The 20,078-nt window shown below is 36.7% G+C and overlaps 1 protein-coding gene across 2 annotated transcripts in view; it reads right to left on the bottom strand.

The window, feature by feature from the left end:
- The window catches only part of EXOC2 (exocyst complex component 2), a 256,237-nt gene that overhangs the window by 67,261 nt on the left and 168,898 nt on the right, over positions 1-20,078 (bottom strand). The window contains exons 14-19 of one of the 2 annotated variants that reach the window (XM_081086202.1): positions 11,215-11,280; positions 10,838-10,995; positions 10,337-10,458; positions 8,689-8,750; positions 1,847-1,927; positions 1,314-1,373 (exon numbers count right to left, since the gene is read on the bottom strand). In XM_081086202.1, the coding sequence (XP_080942328.1) occupies positions 1,314-1,373; positions 1,847-1,927; positions 8,689-8,750; positions 10,337-10,458; positions 10,838-10,995; positions 11,215-11,280 (549 nt within the window). The remainder of the gene's footprint in view (positions 1-1,313; positions 1,374-1,846; positions 1,928-8,688; positions 8,751-10,336; positions 10,459-10,837; positions 10,996-11,214; positions 11,281-20,078) is intronic. The other variant, XM_081086203.1, reaches the window with a different exon arrangement.

The raw sequence follows: 20,078 nt of genomic DNA on the forward strand, positions 1-20,078 counted from the left end.
CACACATATGTTGATATATATGCGATTTGACATGGATGCTATTTTGTTGTATTGACAGCAAGCTTCAAAACTTCACATGTCAAATTTGCTGAAGGTGTTATATTTTTACGCTTAAAAATGTCGAATTTCATGCCAAATAAAGAGCATTTGCGGGAAGTTTTAATTCATTACTTTATTTTGAAGAAAAAGTTATCGTATACTTTGGGAAGTTTATGGTGAACATGCTCCATCTCAAGATACAGTGCACACTGGTTTAAACGCTTTAAAAGGGATGATTTCAATGTGAAAGACAAAGAATGTACAGGTCAACCGAAAAAGTTTAAAGACCAACAATGACAATCATTATTGGACGAAGGTGAGTGTCAAACTCAAACAGCTTGCAGAAAGATTAAACGTTGCTCAGCAAACAATTTCCGTTCGTTTACAAGCAATGGGAAAGATTTTAAAGGAAGGAAAATGGGTGCCACATCAACTGAACGAAAGACAAATGGAAAATGGAAAAGTCATCAGTAAAATGTTGTTTCAATGGCACCAAACAAAGTCTTTTTTGCATCGAATTGTGACTGGTGATGAAAAGTGGATTTATTTTGAGAATCCCAAACACACAAAATCATGGGTTGATCCAGGTCAACCATCAACATCGACTGCAAGGCCAAATCGCTTCACAAAGAAGACAATGCTCTGAGTTTGGTGGGATCAGGAAGTATTATGAGATTCTAAAACCAGGTGAAACCATTAATACTGATCCCTACTGACAACAAAAAATCAATTTGAAACACGCTTTAATCATAAAACAACCAGAATGGGCCAGAAGACATGGCAAAGTAATTTTGCTTCATGATGATGCACCATCACACACTTCAAAACCAGTTAAAGACACGTTAAAAGATCTTGCCTGGGAAGTATGAACCCACCCGCTGTGTTCACCAGACCTTGCTCCTTCAGATTAACACTTGTTCTGATCGATGGCACATGCACTTTCTGAGCAGCACTTCAAAACGTATGAAGAAGTGGAAAATTGGGTCTCTGAATGGTTTGCCTCAAAACAAGAAAAGTTCTATTGGGACAGTATCCACAAATTACCTGAAAGATGGGGGAAATGTGTAGGTAGCGATGGACATTACTTTGAATAAAGCACTTTTGATGTTTCTCTTGAAATTATCATGTTTTCTTTGATTACAAAATCTGCATTATTAATGGGTACAACTAGTACCTTTTATTAGTATAGATGTTATATATATTCTAAATAAGAGAAGGTTGAAAAATAATTTGCATTATTTCAAGCTCAGGGTACCAGTGTTTGTAGTTATTACCTGCATGATATTGATGCTTAGTTGGCAAACCTCCTCCTGTGTTTTAGGTTGTTGAAAGACCTATAAGGAAGAATTTTGTTGAAAAATTTTATTTTGGACTAAGCTCAAACAAAACTTCTGTTTATGAAGTTCAATATAACGAGTTAACACGTCGAAAACTGCTTCTAGTGTGTATAACCTTATTCTGAAAAGGGCCATGTATGAAGAGCTGGACTAGGCAGTGAGTGTTTCTAATTACAGGATTTTGCCCTGAGAAGACACAGACATGGAGCAGCTTAACACCACCTAAGTCACTTGTTTTGTCCATATACAAAGTGTTAACAATGCACATAGTCTATCTATAACACCTACATTCACATTTTTAACTTCCATCAGCCTCTCTTGGAATCAAGAAAACAACCGCCTCTATATTTAAATAAAATAAAACAAGCCAAGCATTTCATTGTGCTGAAATGACTCAAAACTTTACAACTGATTGCCAACAGCTCATTGGGAAAGTCTGCAACAGAGGTTGACCAGAACAGAAAACTTACACTGGTTTCTCCAGGCTTGCAGTCTAGAACTCCTTTAAGTGATTGCAGAGAATGCACAATGCACTGTTCAAACTGATATGGCTAAAGGAAAAAAAAACACACACACATACACATGTATCTTAAAATTCAAAGCAATCACTGGTTATTAAGACATTTAAAAAGTGAGTATGGACAAAAATTCTCAAATTTTCAGATTTATAGAAGGGAACAGAAACACAAACTGACAAATAACCTAGTCATCGAGATTTAGCTTTGCTATGTTTTGCACTTTATATTTAAAATCAGGTGAATCTTGAAATTCTAAAGTTCATCAACTTCAATAAAAACAGAATTCAGGTATAACTAAAATTTTTCTTAAAAATTCTACTCTTCTGAGATGCAAATGATGTGATAAAAAGCAGATGTAATGCCTTTATATTTTAAATCCTGCTTGCAGGGTACAGTCTGAATGAGCTCCACCTCATATATATACATATATATATATATATTGAGGTTTATATATATATAAATATATATATATATATTGAGGTTTTTACAGAGAGGAAGGGAGAGAGACAGAGAGCCAGAAACATCGATGAGAGAGAAACATTGATCAGCTGCCTCCTGCACATCTCCCACTGGGGATGTGCCCGCAACCCAGGCACATGCCCTCGACCGGAATCAAACCCGGGACCCTTCAGTCCGCAGGCCGACGCTCTATCCACTGAGCCAAATCGGTTTCAGCAGCTCCACCTCTTAGATCAGTGATGGCGAACCTTTTGAGCTCAGCGTGTCAGCATTTTGAAAAACCCTAACTTAACTCTGGTGCCGTGTCACATATATAGAAATTTTTTGATATTTGCAACCATAGTAAAACAAAGACTTATATTTTTGATATTTATTTTATATATTTAAATGCCATTTAACAAAGAAAAATCAACCAAAAAAATGAGTTTGCGTGTCACCTCTGACACGTGTGTCATAGGTTCGCCATCACTGTCTTAGATCTTCCACATTTCTGGTACTGTTCAAGAAAATTTAATGTTAATAATGATCTTGAAGAGACCAAGATCTTTAACTTAAAAAGCCATTATTGTCATTTTCTACATACATTATATCAGAAAATGAAACTTGAAAAATGCACAGCAAATGGTATTCAAGAAAAATTTGAATGAATCCTAACATCTTAGCTTCTAATTGCATTTAAGGTTTTACTTTGTGCTAGGCATTTTCCAGGTGATAGGAATATAAAAGACAGCCAGAATTCTCAATAAATGTATATTCTAGGGAGACACTAAACATAAAAGAATCAACAAAACTCTTACTTTTTGCTAAAACAAGTCAAAAGTACAGAAGACAAATGCAATCCCAAACTTATTGTCATGAAGTAAATAAGTAGAACTAAGAGGAAAATGGTGATGGAGGGGGATCTGTTCTAAATAGGATGGCTAAAGAAGGCCCCTCTGAGACAGTGAAAACATTTCAGCTGAGGATTGAAGAATAAGAGGAACCAGCTTCTAAAAAGAAAAAGGAAGGAGGATGTGAGTTGGGGAGGAGGACAATATGTGCCTAGGCCACCTGGCGTGGCTGAGGAGCCATAGTATATCACAAACACTGAGCATGAGCTTGGAGGGCAAGAGATGAAGCTAAGGTCCAGATTTCATCCAGTGGTGTGGAACTGTCCAAGGCTCAAAGACGAATTAAATCAGCTCTGTGCAAAAATCAGCAGTCAGAATCTCTCCTCAATAGACATTTTAATTGTTAAAAGAGTTGGGGGGGAAAAGAAGAAAGAGACACCTGTATATAATGTGTGTGTGTGTGTGTATGGGGGGAGGGGAGACAAGCCTATTTTCTTATAAAAAGGAACCCAGACTTAATGAAAGCTAAAATAGTGCCTTTAATGCATTTTAATACTACATTTGGCAACTGCCAGAGGGCACCATAAAATACTTAAAAAGTAGAAGTACCAAAAAAAATAGCTAGTGAAGTTTATAGGATGAAATAACAACTGCACAGAGAGTATTTAAAGAGTCAAAATGTTTATTAGATACGTGATTTTATCCATTCAATGTACCGAACTCAAAAGGAATGAAAATCTAAAATGTTAAAATAGTAATAGAATTAAATTCAACATTCAACTGTGGATAGTTAAATGTTGAAGTTCACATGTGTGGTTGAGATTTCTTGTATTAAAATATGAAATAGGTTTTCTTATTTTTATTTTATATCTATACTAGAGGCCCGGTGCACAAATTCATGCACCAGTGGGGTCCCTTGGCCTGGCCTGTGGGATGGGGCTGAAACCAGTTCTCCGACATCCCCTGAGGGATCCCGGATTGTGAGAGGATGCAGGCTAGGGTGAGGTACCCAGTCGATGTGCCGGGAGCCGGTCCATGCTTGCTGTTTCAAGGTACCTGGCATATATGGCATACTGTTCTTAATATGTTTGCTCACCTTCTTGGCACTATGTGTTTTAACCAAGGTCTCTGAGAAAGGTTGTTTCCCCAGGTAGGGATTTTCCCCTGAAGTTAGGGAGGGAATAAAACCTCTTAACTAAGTGCCAGGCGGGTAATTAATCACTTTAACTATGAACAATCATGCTTAAGCTACATAATCTTTACTCCCTGGAATGGAGATAAGAAACGCCCTAACCTTTGGAATAGAGATTGATAGGATTGAATCAACTGGTATAAATACAGATGTAACAAGACAGCAAGAGACAGAAAGAGAGACAGAAATTGGCACAGAACCTACACAGAACGTTCTCTAGAGACAGAAGAACTTCGCTGGAGAGAACATGGCAAAAGATCCTGGACAGAAACTGGCCTCAGAACCTAGAGACAGAACCTAGCGAGAGAACATGGCAAAAGATCCTGGACTGAACCTGACTACAGAAATTGGCAAGAGAACCTGACTAGAACCTAGTGACTGAACCTGGCTGGAGAACCTGGACAGAACCTGGCTGGAGAACCTAGCGAGGGAACATGGCTACAGAATCTGGCTGGAGAACCTGGAGAACCTGGCTGGAGAACCTAGCAAGAGACCATGGACACAGAACCTGGCTGGAGATCCTAAGCAGAACCTCTCTGGAGATCCTGGATAGGCTGCTGATGAACTGAACGCTGTCTCCGTGTCATTCCTTCTTCGCCGACTCCGTCTACGCCTTTGGGAACCCCTGGACCTTCTGGTGCTGGACCCCGGCACCGGATTGTGAGAGGATGCAGGCTAGGGTGAGGTACCCAGTCGATGCATGACTGGGGTCATGGAGGTTGGCCAGCCAGGGAGGGACAGTGGGAGGGCTCCAGGGGTGTCCAGCCTATCTCGCTTAGTCCCGATCGGCCAGACCCCAGCAGCAAGCTAACCTACCAGTTGGATTCCCCTGGTGGTCAGCGCGCATCATGGCAAGTGGTTGAACAGCCTTAGCATTCATTAGTATATTACGCTTTGATTGGTTGAAAAAACGACTGGATAATTAGTATATTAGGCTTTTATTATATAGGATGAATACAATAAATGGATAGAGAATACCAGAGATCCCAATGAATAGTTTCACTTCAATGGAAAGTAAATGATAAACATCTGCTATTTTTTTTTAATATATTTTATTGATTTTTTTTTACAGAGAGGAAGGGAGAGGGATAGAGAATCAGAAACATCGATGAGAGAGAAACATCGACCAGCTGCCTCCTGCACACCACCCCCACTGGGGATGTGCCCGCAACCAAGGCACATGCCCTTGACCAGAATCGAACCTGGGACCCCTCAGTCCACAGGCCGACGCTCCATCCACTGAGCCAAACCAGTTTGGCGACATCTGCTATTTTTTTTTTTTTTTCTAAAAGGACACAGTACTATCTCTGTGTCAGTGAATTACCAATTCAGCTGACCAAAAGGAATTACCACAAATTATTACAGTTCTTGCTGGGACAGTGTGGCTCAGGGGTTGAGTTTCGACCCAAGAACCCAGAGGTCACAAGTCTGATTCCTGGTCAGGGCACATGACCAGGTTGCAGACTCAGTCCCCAGTAGGAGTGTGCAGAAGGCAGTCGATCAATGTTTCTCTCCCATCGATGTTTCTATCTCTCTATCCTTCTCCTTTCCCTCTCTCTAAAATCAATTAAAATATATTTTAAAAAATCATTTCAGTTCTTCTGGAGGAAGAAAATTACCAGAATTATCCACATTTTAAAAAGGCAAAAATTTTTTTCAACAGGAAAAAAAACAGGATGCTTTCAAACAGGCTACTTCAGAACACTTACGTGAAGTTCAAATTGAAAAAAATACTTGAGCTGAAAGAATAGTCATAATGAAGCAAAGCTTAATGTTCATTACTTTAAGGAACATTTTCCCATCCCAGTCACAGGGAAAGAAAAACATAATCTCATTTCAAACAAACAAGACTGGTATTACAGAAATGTAAATGAAATATAAATTACAGGCATATAATTTAAGTCACTGTTAAGTAGTTTTAGGTAGTTAAGGAAAAAATACTCAAAGCTGGAACCTAGACTTTATTCTAAGCACTGATTCACTTTCTCTCTTAATTGAGGTTCATGCTGAATAGTTAAAACTGTGCTCAGCTTCATTAAGTCTATCATGTTAGTATGTTTCTTCAACATTTGCCTAGAAGGACTGGCTGACCCCACGAGTGCAACTTCCTATAAGTCATTCATCTACAGGTTGTGGTGGGTTTAGTTTTTTGGCTTGTGTGTGTGTGAGATCAAACATGAAGTTAGTTATAAGAGGTTATGGTTTCTTACTATTAAAATTTAAGTTGACTACAAACAATTTTTATAGTAACCATTTCAAAGCATTTTCAAAGAGGCTTATCTACTCAAACAATCTTAGATGTGGCAGCCATCAGGTAAGCACACACTGGGACCCCAGGTGTGACAGCTATCAGGTAAGCACATTCTGGGCTGTATGTGCAAGAAACAGTAACCTAAAGAAGGACATGAAGCTAATACTTGTTTTATTGCTAAGTTTTGTTTTATTTATGGAAACTTTAAAAACTGTAAACAGATGCTCATTTTCTCAAATTAAATATATATATTATTTTCATTTCCACAAAACTTATCTGAAACACAAATCAAAAACTCAGCATCAAAGGTAACTTTCTGTCTAATCTGTCTTGGCTTATTTCATCCGCAGTAAGTTTTTCAGTGTATGATGGTCTAATGATCCACTTTAGCCTATATTTCAGATTTTCTGTGATAATTAAGCAGGATAGGGTTCTATGAAATAGCTCTGAAAATATTAAGGCATAACATAAACTGAAGATACTATTCTATTATAGTGGCCTCAGTATTATAGTTATGAATTTATAAATGAAACTCCTTTATATGTATAGAAAGCTTTGTTCTACAGTGTCCCATTTAATCTTAACTAGCAACACTGTGAAAAAGTGCTCTGCTTCTTTAACTAGGGCAGAGGTTAAGTGGCTTTTTTAAGACTGCAAAGCTATGATATAGCAGAATTCAGGACTGAACCAGACTAGGATTCTAGATCCACTGCAGTACCTGTTCCACTACACCAGTGCTGTCCCACAGAAGTAATAATTTGAGCCAGAAACACAAGCCATGTATACAATTTCAGATTTTCCAGTAACCACATTAAGAGAACTAAAAGAAAAAAACAATTTTAATATAATTTATGTAATGAAATATATCAAAATATTATTTCAACATGTAATATAAAAAGTTGAGATATTTTACATTCTTTCTTTTTGTAGTCAGTCCAAGTCTAAGAGCTTTAGTTAGTTAAATTAAAAATACTCAAAGCTGGAACCTTTGAGGGTATTTTCAAATCTGATGTGTATTTTACATGAGCCACGTTTCAAGTGGCTGCCATGCTAGATAGTGCAAGGTCTGCTCATATTCTTTCCTCTTTTGTATTTATATACAAATCATTATGAAAAATAGAATAAACCAAATGAATCAAAACAGATCTTTATAAAAAATGATTCCTTTAAAATATAATCACAATGGAATTATTTAAAATAATAAGTTCCCTTAATTTCAACCATGATTTAATTTACAAAAATGTGGAAACACTGCTGTTCTAAATCACATTGTTACATACAAAGGAAGATGTACTGTAGATATATTTATTAACTTAAGAAGGAACCTTGGCTTTGGAGAAACAGAGGAATAATTTCAACTTGTCGAAAATTCTTCAACTCTCAAAGGAATATTGACAATAAGAAGTGCAGAAATTCGAGGAAATGTAATATTTCATGGGATTATTGCTTCTCAACAACCTGACTAAAAAAAATCATGGGGATATAATGTACAGCACAGGAAATACAGTCAATAACATTGTAATAACTTTGTGGAAAAAATGGTGGTAATAGAGGGGGGGAGAAACCTGACTCGATAAATGATGAAAACTATTTTCAAAGGTATTTTGAAAATTTAAAAGTCCCATATGAAAAGAGGATGATCCTTCTGAATGAAGATCACAGCTACCTGGCATGTGCATGCATCTGGAGAACTTCGACGTTGTTGTTTTGGCTCAGAAGTCAGCAAAAGCATTTTTTTTATCCTGCTTTTATGAAAAATTCAAGTTGCTGGGTAACTTAGAATTAAGCATAATCTATTAAAAATGCAATGCAAGCAAAAATAGTAAGCGATACAATGAAAAATGGTTATTCTAAAAAAATCTACTTTTTATTAATTTTTAAATATGTGTGGTTCAGCAAAAATGACTCTGAGAAGAAAACTTCAAGAAATTTATATTTCTCTTTCCAGAAACTATTTGGAATTGTAATACAGAAAGCACATGCTCCATATTAACAAAATAAATCATTTATTTTGAATATAATATACACTAATGAGTCATCATTTAAAAGAATTTAAACTTACTAGAGAAGTCAACCCTTCATTATCGACAATCCAGTCTTCCTTTTCAGCTAATTTCTTTATTTCTATAGGGAGAACACACACACACACACAAGTACTTTTTATTGTGGTTATTTCACTGAACTTTATAGAGATAAAAATCTATGGGTTATGGTTTTTAATTGTTTTTTACAGGTTTGTAAAAAATTGGTGAAAGTAGGTACAGAATATAATTCTGGTTAACTCAAGGATTTAAATGTGAATTATTCACTAGATTTTTCTAATAAAACATTAATGTAAGGAAAAAAAAATTTTTTTAAATATAATTTTATTTTTATTTTTTTTTATTTTTTGGGGGGGAGATAAACACAAATTATACTTTATTTTATTTATATATATTTTTTAACTTCCTTCTGAGATTTTATTTGCTGGTATGTTTTATTTTTTTGTTTGTTTGTTTTATTGCTTAAAGTATTACAGAGTATTACATATGTCTCCTTTTTCCCCCACCCTTGACAATCCCCTGGCCTCCCCTACCCACCATTGTCTGATGTCCATTGGTTATGCTTATATGCATGCACATAAGAGATCAACTGTAAGGAAAATTTTTGACTACATAACCCAATTTGGAGAACGCGAGGCTAGGTTTAATAATAACTTTAGATAATTTATATTTATTCAGCACTCTTGATAACTATCTAATATTTCCCCCCTAAAATTTCTAATAAACAATGTAGATTCTGTTTTAATCCTTTACATTCCTGACAATGGCAGTCTTATTCTCACTTGGCTAAAGGAATGCCTTTACCATTGCGTCTGTTTCAGGTCCCTGAGAGGAGGAGGTGATGAATTAAGAGGACACTATTCAGTTTCTCACCTGATTCCATTCCCTTTCTGTTTATAGAGTGCATTAGTATAAATTCTGTACTAATAGAAATTAATGATGATAGTCCTGATGGTAGATAGTAATGGTTTATGTCATTTATAACATTTTTGAATTTTTTAAAAAATATTTAATACCAAAAGAGTAGCTCTGAGACAGCGGCGGGGGGGGGGGGGGGGAGGGCATGTGCTGGATGGTGGAAGCGGCTGGGGAGAGGTCAAATGGGGGAAAAAGGAGACTTATGTAATACTTTAAACAATAAAGAACTTAAAAAAAAGAGTAGCTTTATTAAAAAGATAATCTTAATTGTTCTTTTATAATTGTAGGTAAAAATCCCCCAAATTCTAGAAAGTATAAAGAAAATGATCATCACTTATAATTTCTATTTCCTGAAGAACCACTGTTAACAGTCTTCTGATTTTACATTGATATTTCTAAATTAAACTTTTAAAACACAGATATATATTTTTAATAATGGCATAATACTTTATATACATTTTATATTTTACTTTTTCTACCTAGTATTTGCCTTTTAAAAATAAGGATGTTTTTATGTACGTAAAAAGTTTTCAAGTATATTCATCTTTATTTCTGCATGGCTTGGTATCTCAAGTTTTTGAAAAATCACTTTTGAAAGAATTCTATTGAGCAGCATTCTTTAGACAGATGGTCTAAAATATTCAAATTTCCATAAAAGTAATTTCTTGTTTCAAGGATTTGGAAGCTAGAAAGAGGGAGATATTCAGGTAATCATTGTCTAGTAAATGTCATCAATTTTTCTTAACATACCATCTGCTGTGTGTTGCAATGTGACCATTACACAACGTACTCGGAGATCCAAAATGAGATCCTGGATAGTCTGTAACATGTCATTAGGAATTTCAAGGGCAGTCAGTGATTCATAAGTAAGCCTGTAAAATAAACACAACAAAAAAAAGTGAGTGAGTGGAGTGCAATCACAAAGCAGCCCCTTGTCATCATTTTGGTCATCCTATAATGAATGATTCATTATGGAGCTTAAAAGCTACAATATTATGTTGAAAATAAAGTAAAAGTAAGACCATAAGAGAGATTATAACAGTAACACTAAATTAAACAATAAAGGATGCATATCAAATGTAAGACCAGGAAAGTTTAAGGGACTGCTAGATGACACATGGGAAACAGTGGATGCAAAGGGCACAAAGTAAAATTCTTCGTAAAATGTATTAAAAATCATATCACATCATGAGTATTTTTTTTAACAGTAAAAAAGATTTATCCTTTTCAGGAAAATGTGTCCATATTTACCTTATGGTCTGTATGACATGAGCGAGCCACTGTCCAGAGAGCTCAGACTTCACCTCCCAGCCTCCATACTGCCTCACTCCACCCTCTGGGATGCTAAGTGGGAGTAGTGCTCCACGGATCAGCTTCACAAGACTCTGCATTACTTCCTGAATCATTTTCTAAACAATAATAAATAAGTCAAAGGATTCTGCTTGAGTTATGATGAATATCTTGAACATAAAGTCTTCTAGTATGAGTGCGGGGGGGAATTAATGGGAGGGGATAAGGACACATTTGTAATACCTTAACTAATAAAGAATTAAAAAAAATAAAGTCTTCTACTATGATTAAAAAAACCTTACCTTGTGAAAAAGTCTACATACTTACCCTTAACTTACCTTAAAATCATTTTGTCTTTGCCTGACATTCTTTGATCTTTCAATCTGGCCTGACTTCTCAGCAGTCTTGAAAATTAAAAAACAAACGAACTTTTATTTTTAGAAATAATTTACAAAAATAAGAAATGCTCTAGGGGTTGTATATAAAAATGTATGAAATCCTATATAATAAAACCCTAATATGCAAATCGACCGAAATATGGCAGAACAACTGGTCACTATGACACGCACTGACCACCAGGGGACACTCAACGCAGCAGCTGACCCCTGGTGGTCAGTGCACTCCCACAGGGGGAGTGCAGCTCAGCCAGAAGCTGGGCTCACAGCTGGTGAGCACAGTGACCACAATGGTGGTGGCAGGAGCCTCTACAGCCACTGTGGCAGGTGGACATCCCCCATGGTGTCCTGGACTGTGAGAGGACATGGGCCGGGTTGAGGGAGCCACCCCTCAGTGCACGAATGTCATGCACTGGGCCTCTAGTATGATTATAATTTGTTTAAAAGGAATGTATAAGAAATAATCTAAAGTTCTGATTAAAGAGTAACTAATCAGAAAGCCATTTTTATTACAAGAAGTTTTTCATCTTCCTAAAACATTAAGTACAATTCCCATAAATGAACCTAAGTATTAACTGAGACTACCTTTTTTATAGGAAAATTTCATGTCACTTTCATTAAAAATTTTATACGCTTAGTCTGATCAGCACGCTCCATGGTTGAGCTCATACCTATGAATCAGGTCACAGTTTGATTCCCGGTGAGGGCACATGCCCAGGGTTGCGGGCTCGATCCCCAGTGGAAAGCATGCAGGAGGCAGCCAATTGATGATTCTCTCTCATCTTTGATGTTTCTCTCTCTTTCTCCCTCTCCCTTCCTCTACTAAATTAATAAAAATATATTTTAAAAAATTTATATGCTTAAACCTAAAAGTATCATACCTATGATAACATTCTCTAAATCATTTCTCACTGACAAGGGTGGACATAAAAGAAAGAGTAAATTCTGGATTAATATCTAGTAATCTCAGGACATCCATTCCATTCCCTTGACAAATATAAAGTATTATAATATATAAATACTTATAATATATAAATACTTATAATATATAAATACTTATAATATAAAGTATTATATCTGACATTTTATTTTTTAAAAAATTACAAATCATTGCTCTTCTTCAGAGGTTTTACAGTTTACCTTAGTAGAAAATCTATTCTAAAATTAATTTTTACCTGTTTACTGAGAGCCATTATTTCGTCTGATATTTCTCTTCTCCTTAAGATGTAGATGACTACATTGCATTGATTCAAGAGAAATCTATTTGGATTTCAGTTAACTTTTCATTACCGAAGTTTCTAATAACTAAATATTATTATATAAAATGCCTTTGAAGGGCAGAAGTAGGAACCTTTCCAAATAAAGAAGTAGTAACAAAAAGTAGTATAATGTAAAAGAAAATTCTCATATCTCATTAACATAATGCAAAAGTTATCCTTTAAAGTTAAAGCATTCATGTATTATTGGTTAAAGACAAGTAAAGTACTTTCATGCTAAGAATAATTGCATTACAAATGATTATATTGACTTGAACTTAATTTTAAAACGTAAGTAATGTTATATATATTTTATATATAAGCTAGAAACATAGTGTATTGAGTTGGCTTATATAATGAACATTACCGATGTGAATACATGAAAGAAGAGTAAGGACTGCAAATGTTTTCAACAAGAATATCAGACATACCTGATAAAAAGTGGTCAATATACACAGATATACAACTCTGATTTACACTTAATTTAAAATTGTTTATTAAAATATGCAGCTTTTATCATTTTTCTTTGTAGAAATGCACTTTTGCTTTGAAATAACTGAACTTTAGTTTTTGAGAAAAACTAAACCCCAAATTTATTTACTTCAGTAATAATTCAATAAACAAATTCCTAAGGTTATTGGAAAACAACACTCACAATTTTTTGTATACTGAGATTTAACTCAGAAATTGATGTTTTTGTCCCTTTATTTTTTTTAATATATTTTATTGATTTTTTAAAGAGAGGAAGGGAGAGGGATAGAGAGTCAGAAACATTGATGAGAGAGAAACATTGATCAGCTGCCTCCCGCACGCCCCCCACTAGGAATGTGCCAGCAACCAAGGTACATGCCCTTGACTGGAATCGAACCTGGAACCCTTCAGTCCGCAGGCCAACGCTCTATCCACTGAGCCAAACCAGTCAGGGTTTGTCCCTTTATTTTTAAGGCAAATGAGAAGTAACTGAAGTACCCTATAGCTACAGTGAGAAGTGACTGGAGGGATAGAGATAGGAGCATGAGCAGCTAGAAGAGTGCTGTGCTAACCCAGGGAAGCAATGACAGTGTCCCAGGCTAAAAGAGGTGCACAAAGGATCCCTGTGGATAGCTTAGTTACAGGCTTCTGAGGCAGAAGTGACTGAACCCAGTCATTCCACTGGGTGTTTCAGTGAGAAAGGAGAGATATAAAGAGTGACTTCCATCTGAGTCATGACCACTCAGGTAAGTTCAAATGGCCCTGTTGTCTGTTAGCCTACTTTCTGTTTCTGTCAGTGTGATGCTCTGATTCAAAACAATACTTGGTGAAAGAGTGGCCCAGGTGTGGAAAAGCAGACACATGGCCCCTGCTTGCTGAGCTGATAGAGAACTATTCTCTAAATGCTGAGGTTTTATCAGGTTTTGGTTTTAAGCACTTATTCTTTTTCCTTTATACTCTCTCACTAATTTATTCTTATTCTCATAGCTTCAAATATCATTTCTATATAATGCCTTCCTATTTTGGGCTCTGCACCCAACTCCAATGTGTGTGTGGGAGTGGGATATGAGAGGTTCCCCACACCAACAAACAATTCCCCAGATCCTAGCTGTGTGTCCTATAATTCAATTCAATTCTGACCCTACCTGGAGTCAGATTCCACAGTTAACAGTTCAGTTCTATAAGACTTACCCTCTCCCCAACACACACACACACACACACACACACACACACACACACACAACTTCAGATGCCAATCATAAGCCCAAGTTGTCAACTGACTGCAACTGACTGGGTACAGACTAGAGGTTCCTACTAACCCCTCCTTGGTTCCAGTAATTTGTTAGGATATCTCAGAGATCTCAGATAAATGTGATACTTATTAGATAACCAGTTACTATAAAAGAATATAACTCAGGAACAGACAGATGAAAATGATGCACAGGGCAAGGTATGGAGAAAGGATGTAGAGCTTCCATGCCCTCTCTGAGCAGGCCACACTCCCAGAATCTCCATGTGTTCACCAACCTGAAGTTCTCCAAACCCTTCCTTTTGGGGTTTTATGAAGGCTCTGTTGATCACTGGCCACAGGTGATTAAGCTCAGTCTCCACCTACTTAGGAGGTCTGGAGTGAAAGTTCCAACCATCTAATTACGTGGTTGGTGTCTGGGCAATGAGTACCTCATCCTTAGGTGGGGACCTAAGCCACCTCAACAACATAACAAAAGATACCTTTATTAGTCCTCACTGCAGAAATTCCAAGGATTTTAAGAGCTCTGTGCCAGGATGAAGATCAAATAGATATTTATTATAAACTAGAGGCCTGATGCACGAAATTCGTGCAAGAGTAGGCCTTCCTTCCCCCAGCTGCCAGCACCGGCTTCCCTCTAGTATCCGGGACCTGGGCTTCCCTCGCAGCCCCAGTTTCGTCTGGTCTAATTAGCATATTATGCTTTTATCATTATAGATTATATCTCACACTTTCAAATTTATATATATAGCCCAAATCTTTCTTCTGACAATTTGAATTTCTGATTTCCTATTTGAATAAATCACAGGAATTTCAAACTCAAAACATTAAAATAAAAAACTGATATTTTCCTCCAGCTATGTTCTTCTCAAATCTTTCTGACTATACAAACGGCGTACCTATTCACTTGGGAGCCTGTGGGAGCTGTATCTGAATCCCTGTCCTCGTCAACCTCACGTGATCCATCAGTAAGTCCAGTTAAACCTACTTCCAAAATACAAATAAAATCTGTAATTTTCTCTTCAACTTTACCAATAAAACCTTAATACAACCACTGTTTCCTGGCTGGATGGCCTCAAGAGCATCCCCGCCTTGACTTCTGGCCCTGCCAACTCATTCTTGAGCAGGCAACCAGAGTGGTCCTTTTAAAACTGAAAAACTTGGTCAGGTAACTCCACCACTTAACGTTTTTCCATGGCTTCCCACAGCACCTAGAATACAAACTCTTTACCCTGCCAGCTCCTCAACCTCAGCTCTTGCTTCTCTTGGCAAACCCGCCCACTGTTGAGTATACTCTGGATGCTGTGACTTTCTTTTGCCAAGCTCCTGTCCTCAGTTTTGTGTGTGCTGCTCTCTCTGTGCATTCTTCCCCTGATCCTTTGTGAGGCTGTTTCCTCCTCATGTTTGAAGTTTCAGTTTCAATATCATCTCCTCAGAGACCTTCCTTGATCTCCATATCATAGGATGTTCTTTAACTTAAGACTCTATTTGTTTCTATTATAGATGTTCAAAAATTTAGGATGGAGTAGAGAGGTCATATTTGCATTGGTCACTATTTTAATCATATTGTATGTATGTATATTAAAATTGTGTATTATATGTGTACATGTATGTGTGTGTGTGTGTGTGTGTGTGTGTGTGTGTTTCAATACCTGGCACATAGAGGCTATTAAGGGCATTCAATAAATATTTGGTGAATGAAGTATCACCAAGGGTTAGAGTTCTTCAGAACATCCTGGAATACATATCAGAAAGCAGGACGGTCCTGAATGCTACTGGTTCATCGAAAGGCCTTTAGAACACCTCAAGTCCTGAGTTGCCACTTGGAAGACTGACCCTTTGAAAGTGCATGGGGCATAACCCTGTGATATGCTCCTGAAATGTCCATCAGACCCAATGCATCTCCTGGAGTCTTAAGATGTCAACAAAACGGAGGACCAGAGGTTTAAGAATTTTGTGTGACTCCTGGGGGTTGGGAGGACTGTTTTAGATGTGGAATTCAGATGTTGCTGAGGAAGCCAGCACCTACTGCGATGTGAGGAGGCACAGAACACAGGCATCCTGTACTGGGAAATCTATGTTAAGGATTTAGTGATGGTTAATTCTTTGTGTCAACCTGACTGGGCCATGGGGACCCAGAAATTTGGTTACACATTACTCTGGGTGTGTCTGTGAGGGTGTCTCTGGGTGAGATTAATATTTGAATTCGTAGGCTGAAGGAAGCAGCTTGCCTTCCTCAGTGTGGGTCTCATCCAATCAGTGGAAGGCCTGAATAGAACAAAAAGACCAAAGTAAGGGGGGATTCTTACAGCTTGACTGCATGAGCTGGGACACTGGCCTTTTCCAGCCCTCAGACTAGAACGGAAACATTGGCAATCCCCGGGTCTCAAGCCTGCTGGCCCTCGAATAGAAACTACACAGTGGGCTCTCCTAAGTCTCCAGCTTGCTGACTGAAGCAGATAGTGGGACTTGTTAACCTCCATAATCATATGAGCAAATTCCTCAAAGTCTCTTTCTCTTGATATATACGGTTGATATAGGGTATTGGTTCTGTGTCTCTGAACCCTAATACCGACCTCATTTAGTGTGTGGTGGAGGAAGGGATGGAACTCTGAAAGTAAGGTGTCACTTGTCTCAATGAAGGGTCATACCAGTGTTAAATTGTTAAGTATCTTGACTGTCAAATGGTGTCTTTTCTAGTTGTATCTGCTATAGTACCTAAGACTGAACTTTTCACATAGTGGGCTCGTTCAATGGGAAGATTATTTCATAGTCCTTTGTGAAATAGTTTCAAATCAAAGAAAAAAGTGAGAATCAATTATTAAAATTCATCATACTAGAATTAAGGCTAAATTTTGCCCAAACAATTTTGTCCACCAAACATGTACTAATGAATGCATGATGCCATCTACTGCACAGAATAATTTTATAAACCTCAAGAACCTGTCTCAAAATACATGAAAAATGGAAGGGATAGGGGAATTAGTTATAAGGCATACCTTTTGCAACTGTTAATTAAAAAAATAGCATTGTTTTAATCTAATGAATTAAACACCTCCAATATACTGAATTTTGTAAGGTTTGTTCTATTTTTTAATCCAATTTTAGAACATAAAGTGCTATTTACTTTTAAAAATTCTGATTCCCACTATTTAAAAATTATTTGGATGCTTTAAAATTTTTCACCCCAAAATACACTGTCTTTAAAATATATCTAAAGATGAGATCTTAACCTACTATTAACCATTTCGTTAACTAAAAACCTTAACTCTTTCCTGCACACACAGACCAAAACTACTTTGTGGTGAGACCAACGGCTAGATTTCACTGTTTTGATTCACATAAGTTACTTCACATGGGCTTGACTGGTTTGAAGAACTGACTATTTTTTAAACTGTTGAAAACTCCATCTAAATCTTCAACGGATGGGCTCTTAATAAAACAAAATAATTCTATAACAAGAAAATAAGAATTTTCAAGTAAATTGAGTTTTTTCAATATTACAGCGCTTTCTTTTATGAGATTAAATAGCAACTATTAAAAGCCCAGAACTCTTCCCAATTTTAATTTTATTACATTTCTAGATCTCACTCACAGACTGAAATGGTAAACACACTTTCCTAACTCATCCATCCCTTTCTACTGCCCTTTGGTGTCTTTCTAGCTTTTTAATAGAGAGTAGTTTAAAAACATACCCAAATTTGTAGATAAATTATCTATAATAATAAAAGAGTAATATGCCAATGAGACTGGAAGTCCTTCCGGACGACCTTCCTAACTAAGCTGGGGCTGCAAGGGCTGAGCACCTTGCATGAATTTCATGCATTGGGCCTCTAGTATTTAATAATTACTATAAACTTTTAAGAACATTTTATAAATATGAATAGGTAGAAATACCATAAGCATATCCAACTCAATACAACAAATTAAAACCATTTTTTCAGTACTAATGTTCTTGAGTTCAGAAGTAGCTTATTTATTTCACAACTAGGTATAACCTATAAGGAAGGAAAATGTATTCCCTTCCCTAAAATATCTCAGGTCAAAAATATGTGGGAATTTTACAAACTCTAAAAACAACCAGAATAAGGCAACTTCTGTGGATGTGTGGTCTACCTATAGCAGGGGTGGGGAACATCCAGTCTGAGAAATCATTTGGTTTGGCCCTGCCAAGGCATTAGAGATGAGTTAATTAAATGTTTGACCAAATATAGCAGGCAAACTTTTAAGTTGACAATTTTGTATAACCTGAGAATGATGCTATAAATACCCAAATGGCCCTTGGTAGAAAAAAGGTTTCCCCACCCCTGACCTATTGGAACTGATCCAATTGGAAGGAAAAAAACACTTGGCTGGAAAAAACAAAACAAAACTAGGTCTAAAATCCATTTCCTAAGGAAATAATTCTTCAGATGAGTTCACCTATCTTGACATTATTCAATACTAACCTAGTAGTTCATCAGTCTAGTATTTCTTAAATGCTATTAAACTTTGTTCACTGAATACCTATTATGTACCAGGACAATGACTTTTAGATAAATTTTTATTCCAAATAATAAGAGCAAATTCTTATTTATTTTCCAGATACTGTAATAAGTACATAATTTCTGCTAACTCATTCAATTCTCAAGCCAGCCCTGTGGAGTGGGCACAGAGAAGTAAAGTTATTGCTAAGGTCGCAATTAATATGTGATAAATACTGGGTGTTTCTCATTCAACACTAGTGTTCCATAAGAAAAAATTCGAACACTATTTGCCCATAGCACGGATATAGCAGCACCTAACCATTCTAATCCTTATATAAGCAATCTGAGTTCGAGAGGGAGCAGATTAAGAGAAGAAGCTATGGCATTATGTGAGCGGTGAAGCTACCCCCACTGTGGGAGAGGGAAAGAAACCCAAACCTGTGCTCAGCTTAGCAGCCACAGTGGGAGCAAGTGCAAAAGAAGCAGGAAATAGCTTTACCATCAGGAGGATCCCTATATCCCCAGCTCTCAGGGCTATAAAAGAGTTCTCTCTGGAGACAAGAAGCCAGAACTGCCTTCTGCATGTGTGACAAGTGGGGTTTTCCTAGCAGCTGGAGGCAAAGGGCATTACAGTGTATATTCCAGGACCTAGGGCCCATTCATTGGGCACTTGCAGTGAGAATATAGAGAGGGGTGGAATCCTCCAGCCTGCCTGCCGCATAAGGTCCATGAAATCATTTGGTCTGGCCCTGCAAGGTGGGACTTGAAATTTAATAAATCTAGGAGCTTTGCATAGGAACATAAACTTATATTAAGTGAATTATATTAAACGAATGATGTTATAAATATCCAAATGGCTATTGGCAGAAAAAAGGTTCTCCACCCCAGCTTTAGAGTGATAAATCTAAGTTCCAGGTGCTATACATAGAAATCATAACTTCTATGCTACCAATTATGTTATGACTAAGAAACTAAGTAAATATGTGACTTGTGAAAATATAAGAACTTCTGCAGAATGACCATATTGAGGGCTAACAAAAATATTTAAATTCTTTCCAACTAGGAAATCACTTAATTATATGAATTATTTCGAACCTGTGTGCAAGCTGTAAAAGCATTTTATCTTTGATTTATCATATGTTCATAGTCCGCTGCACAATTTCACCCAGAATTTTGCCAAACACTATACTTATTTCAGAATCCTTAAAAATATTTCAAATTTTCTTTTTTTCTTTAATTGAATATCTCATTTAATCATCATAATCACCTTTTGAAATAGATACACTCAATATTTTCTTTTTACAGTTGAGGACACTGAGTCCCAGAACAATTAACTTGTTCAAAATTATACAGCTATTAAGCATT

The sequence above is a fragment of the Myotis nattereri genome, assembly GCF_964212035.1.
Source record: "Myotis nattereri genome assembly, chromosome: 3".
In the NCBI taxonomy this organism is placed as follows: domain Eukaryota; kingdom Metazoa; phylum Chordata; class Mammalia; order Chiroptera; family Vespertilionidae; genus Myotis; species Myotis nattereri.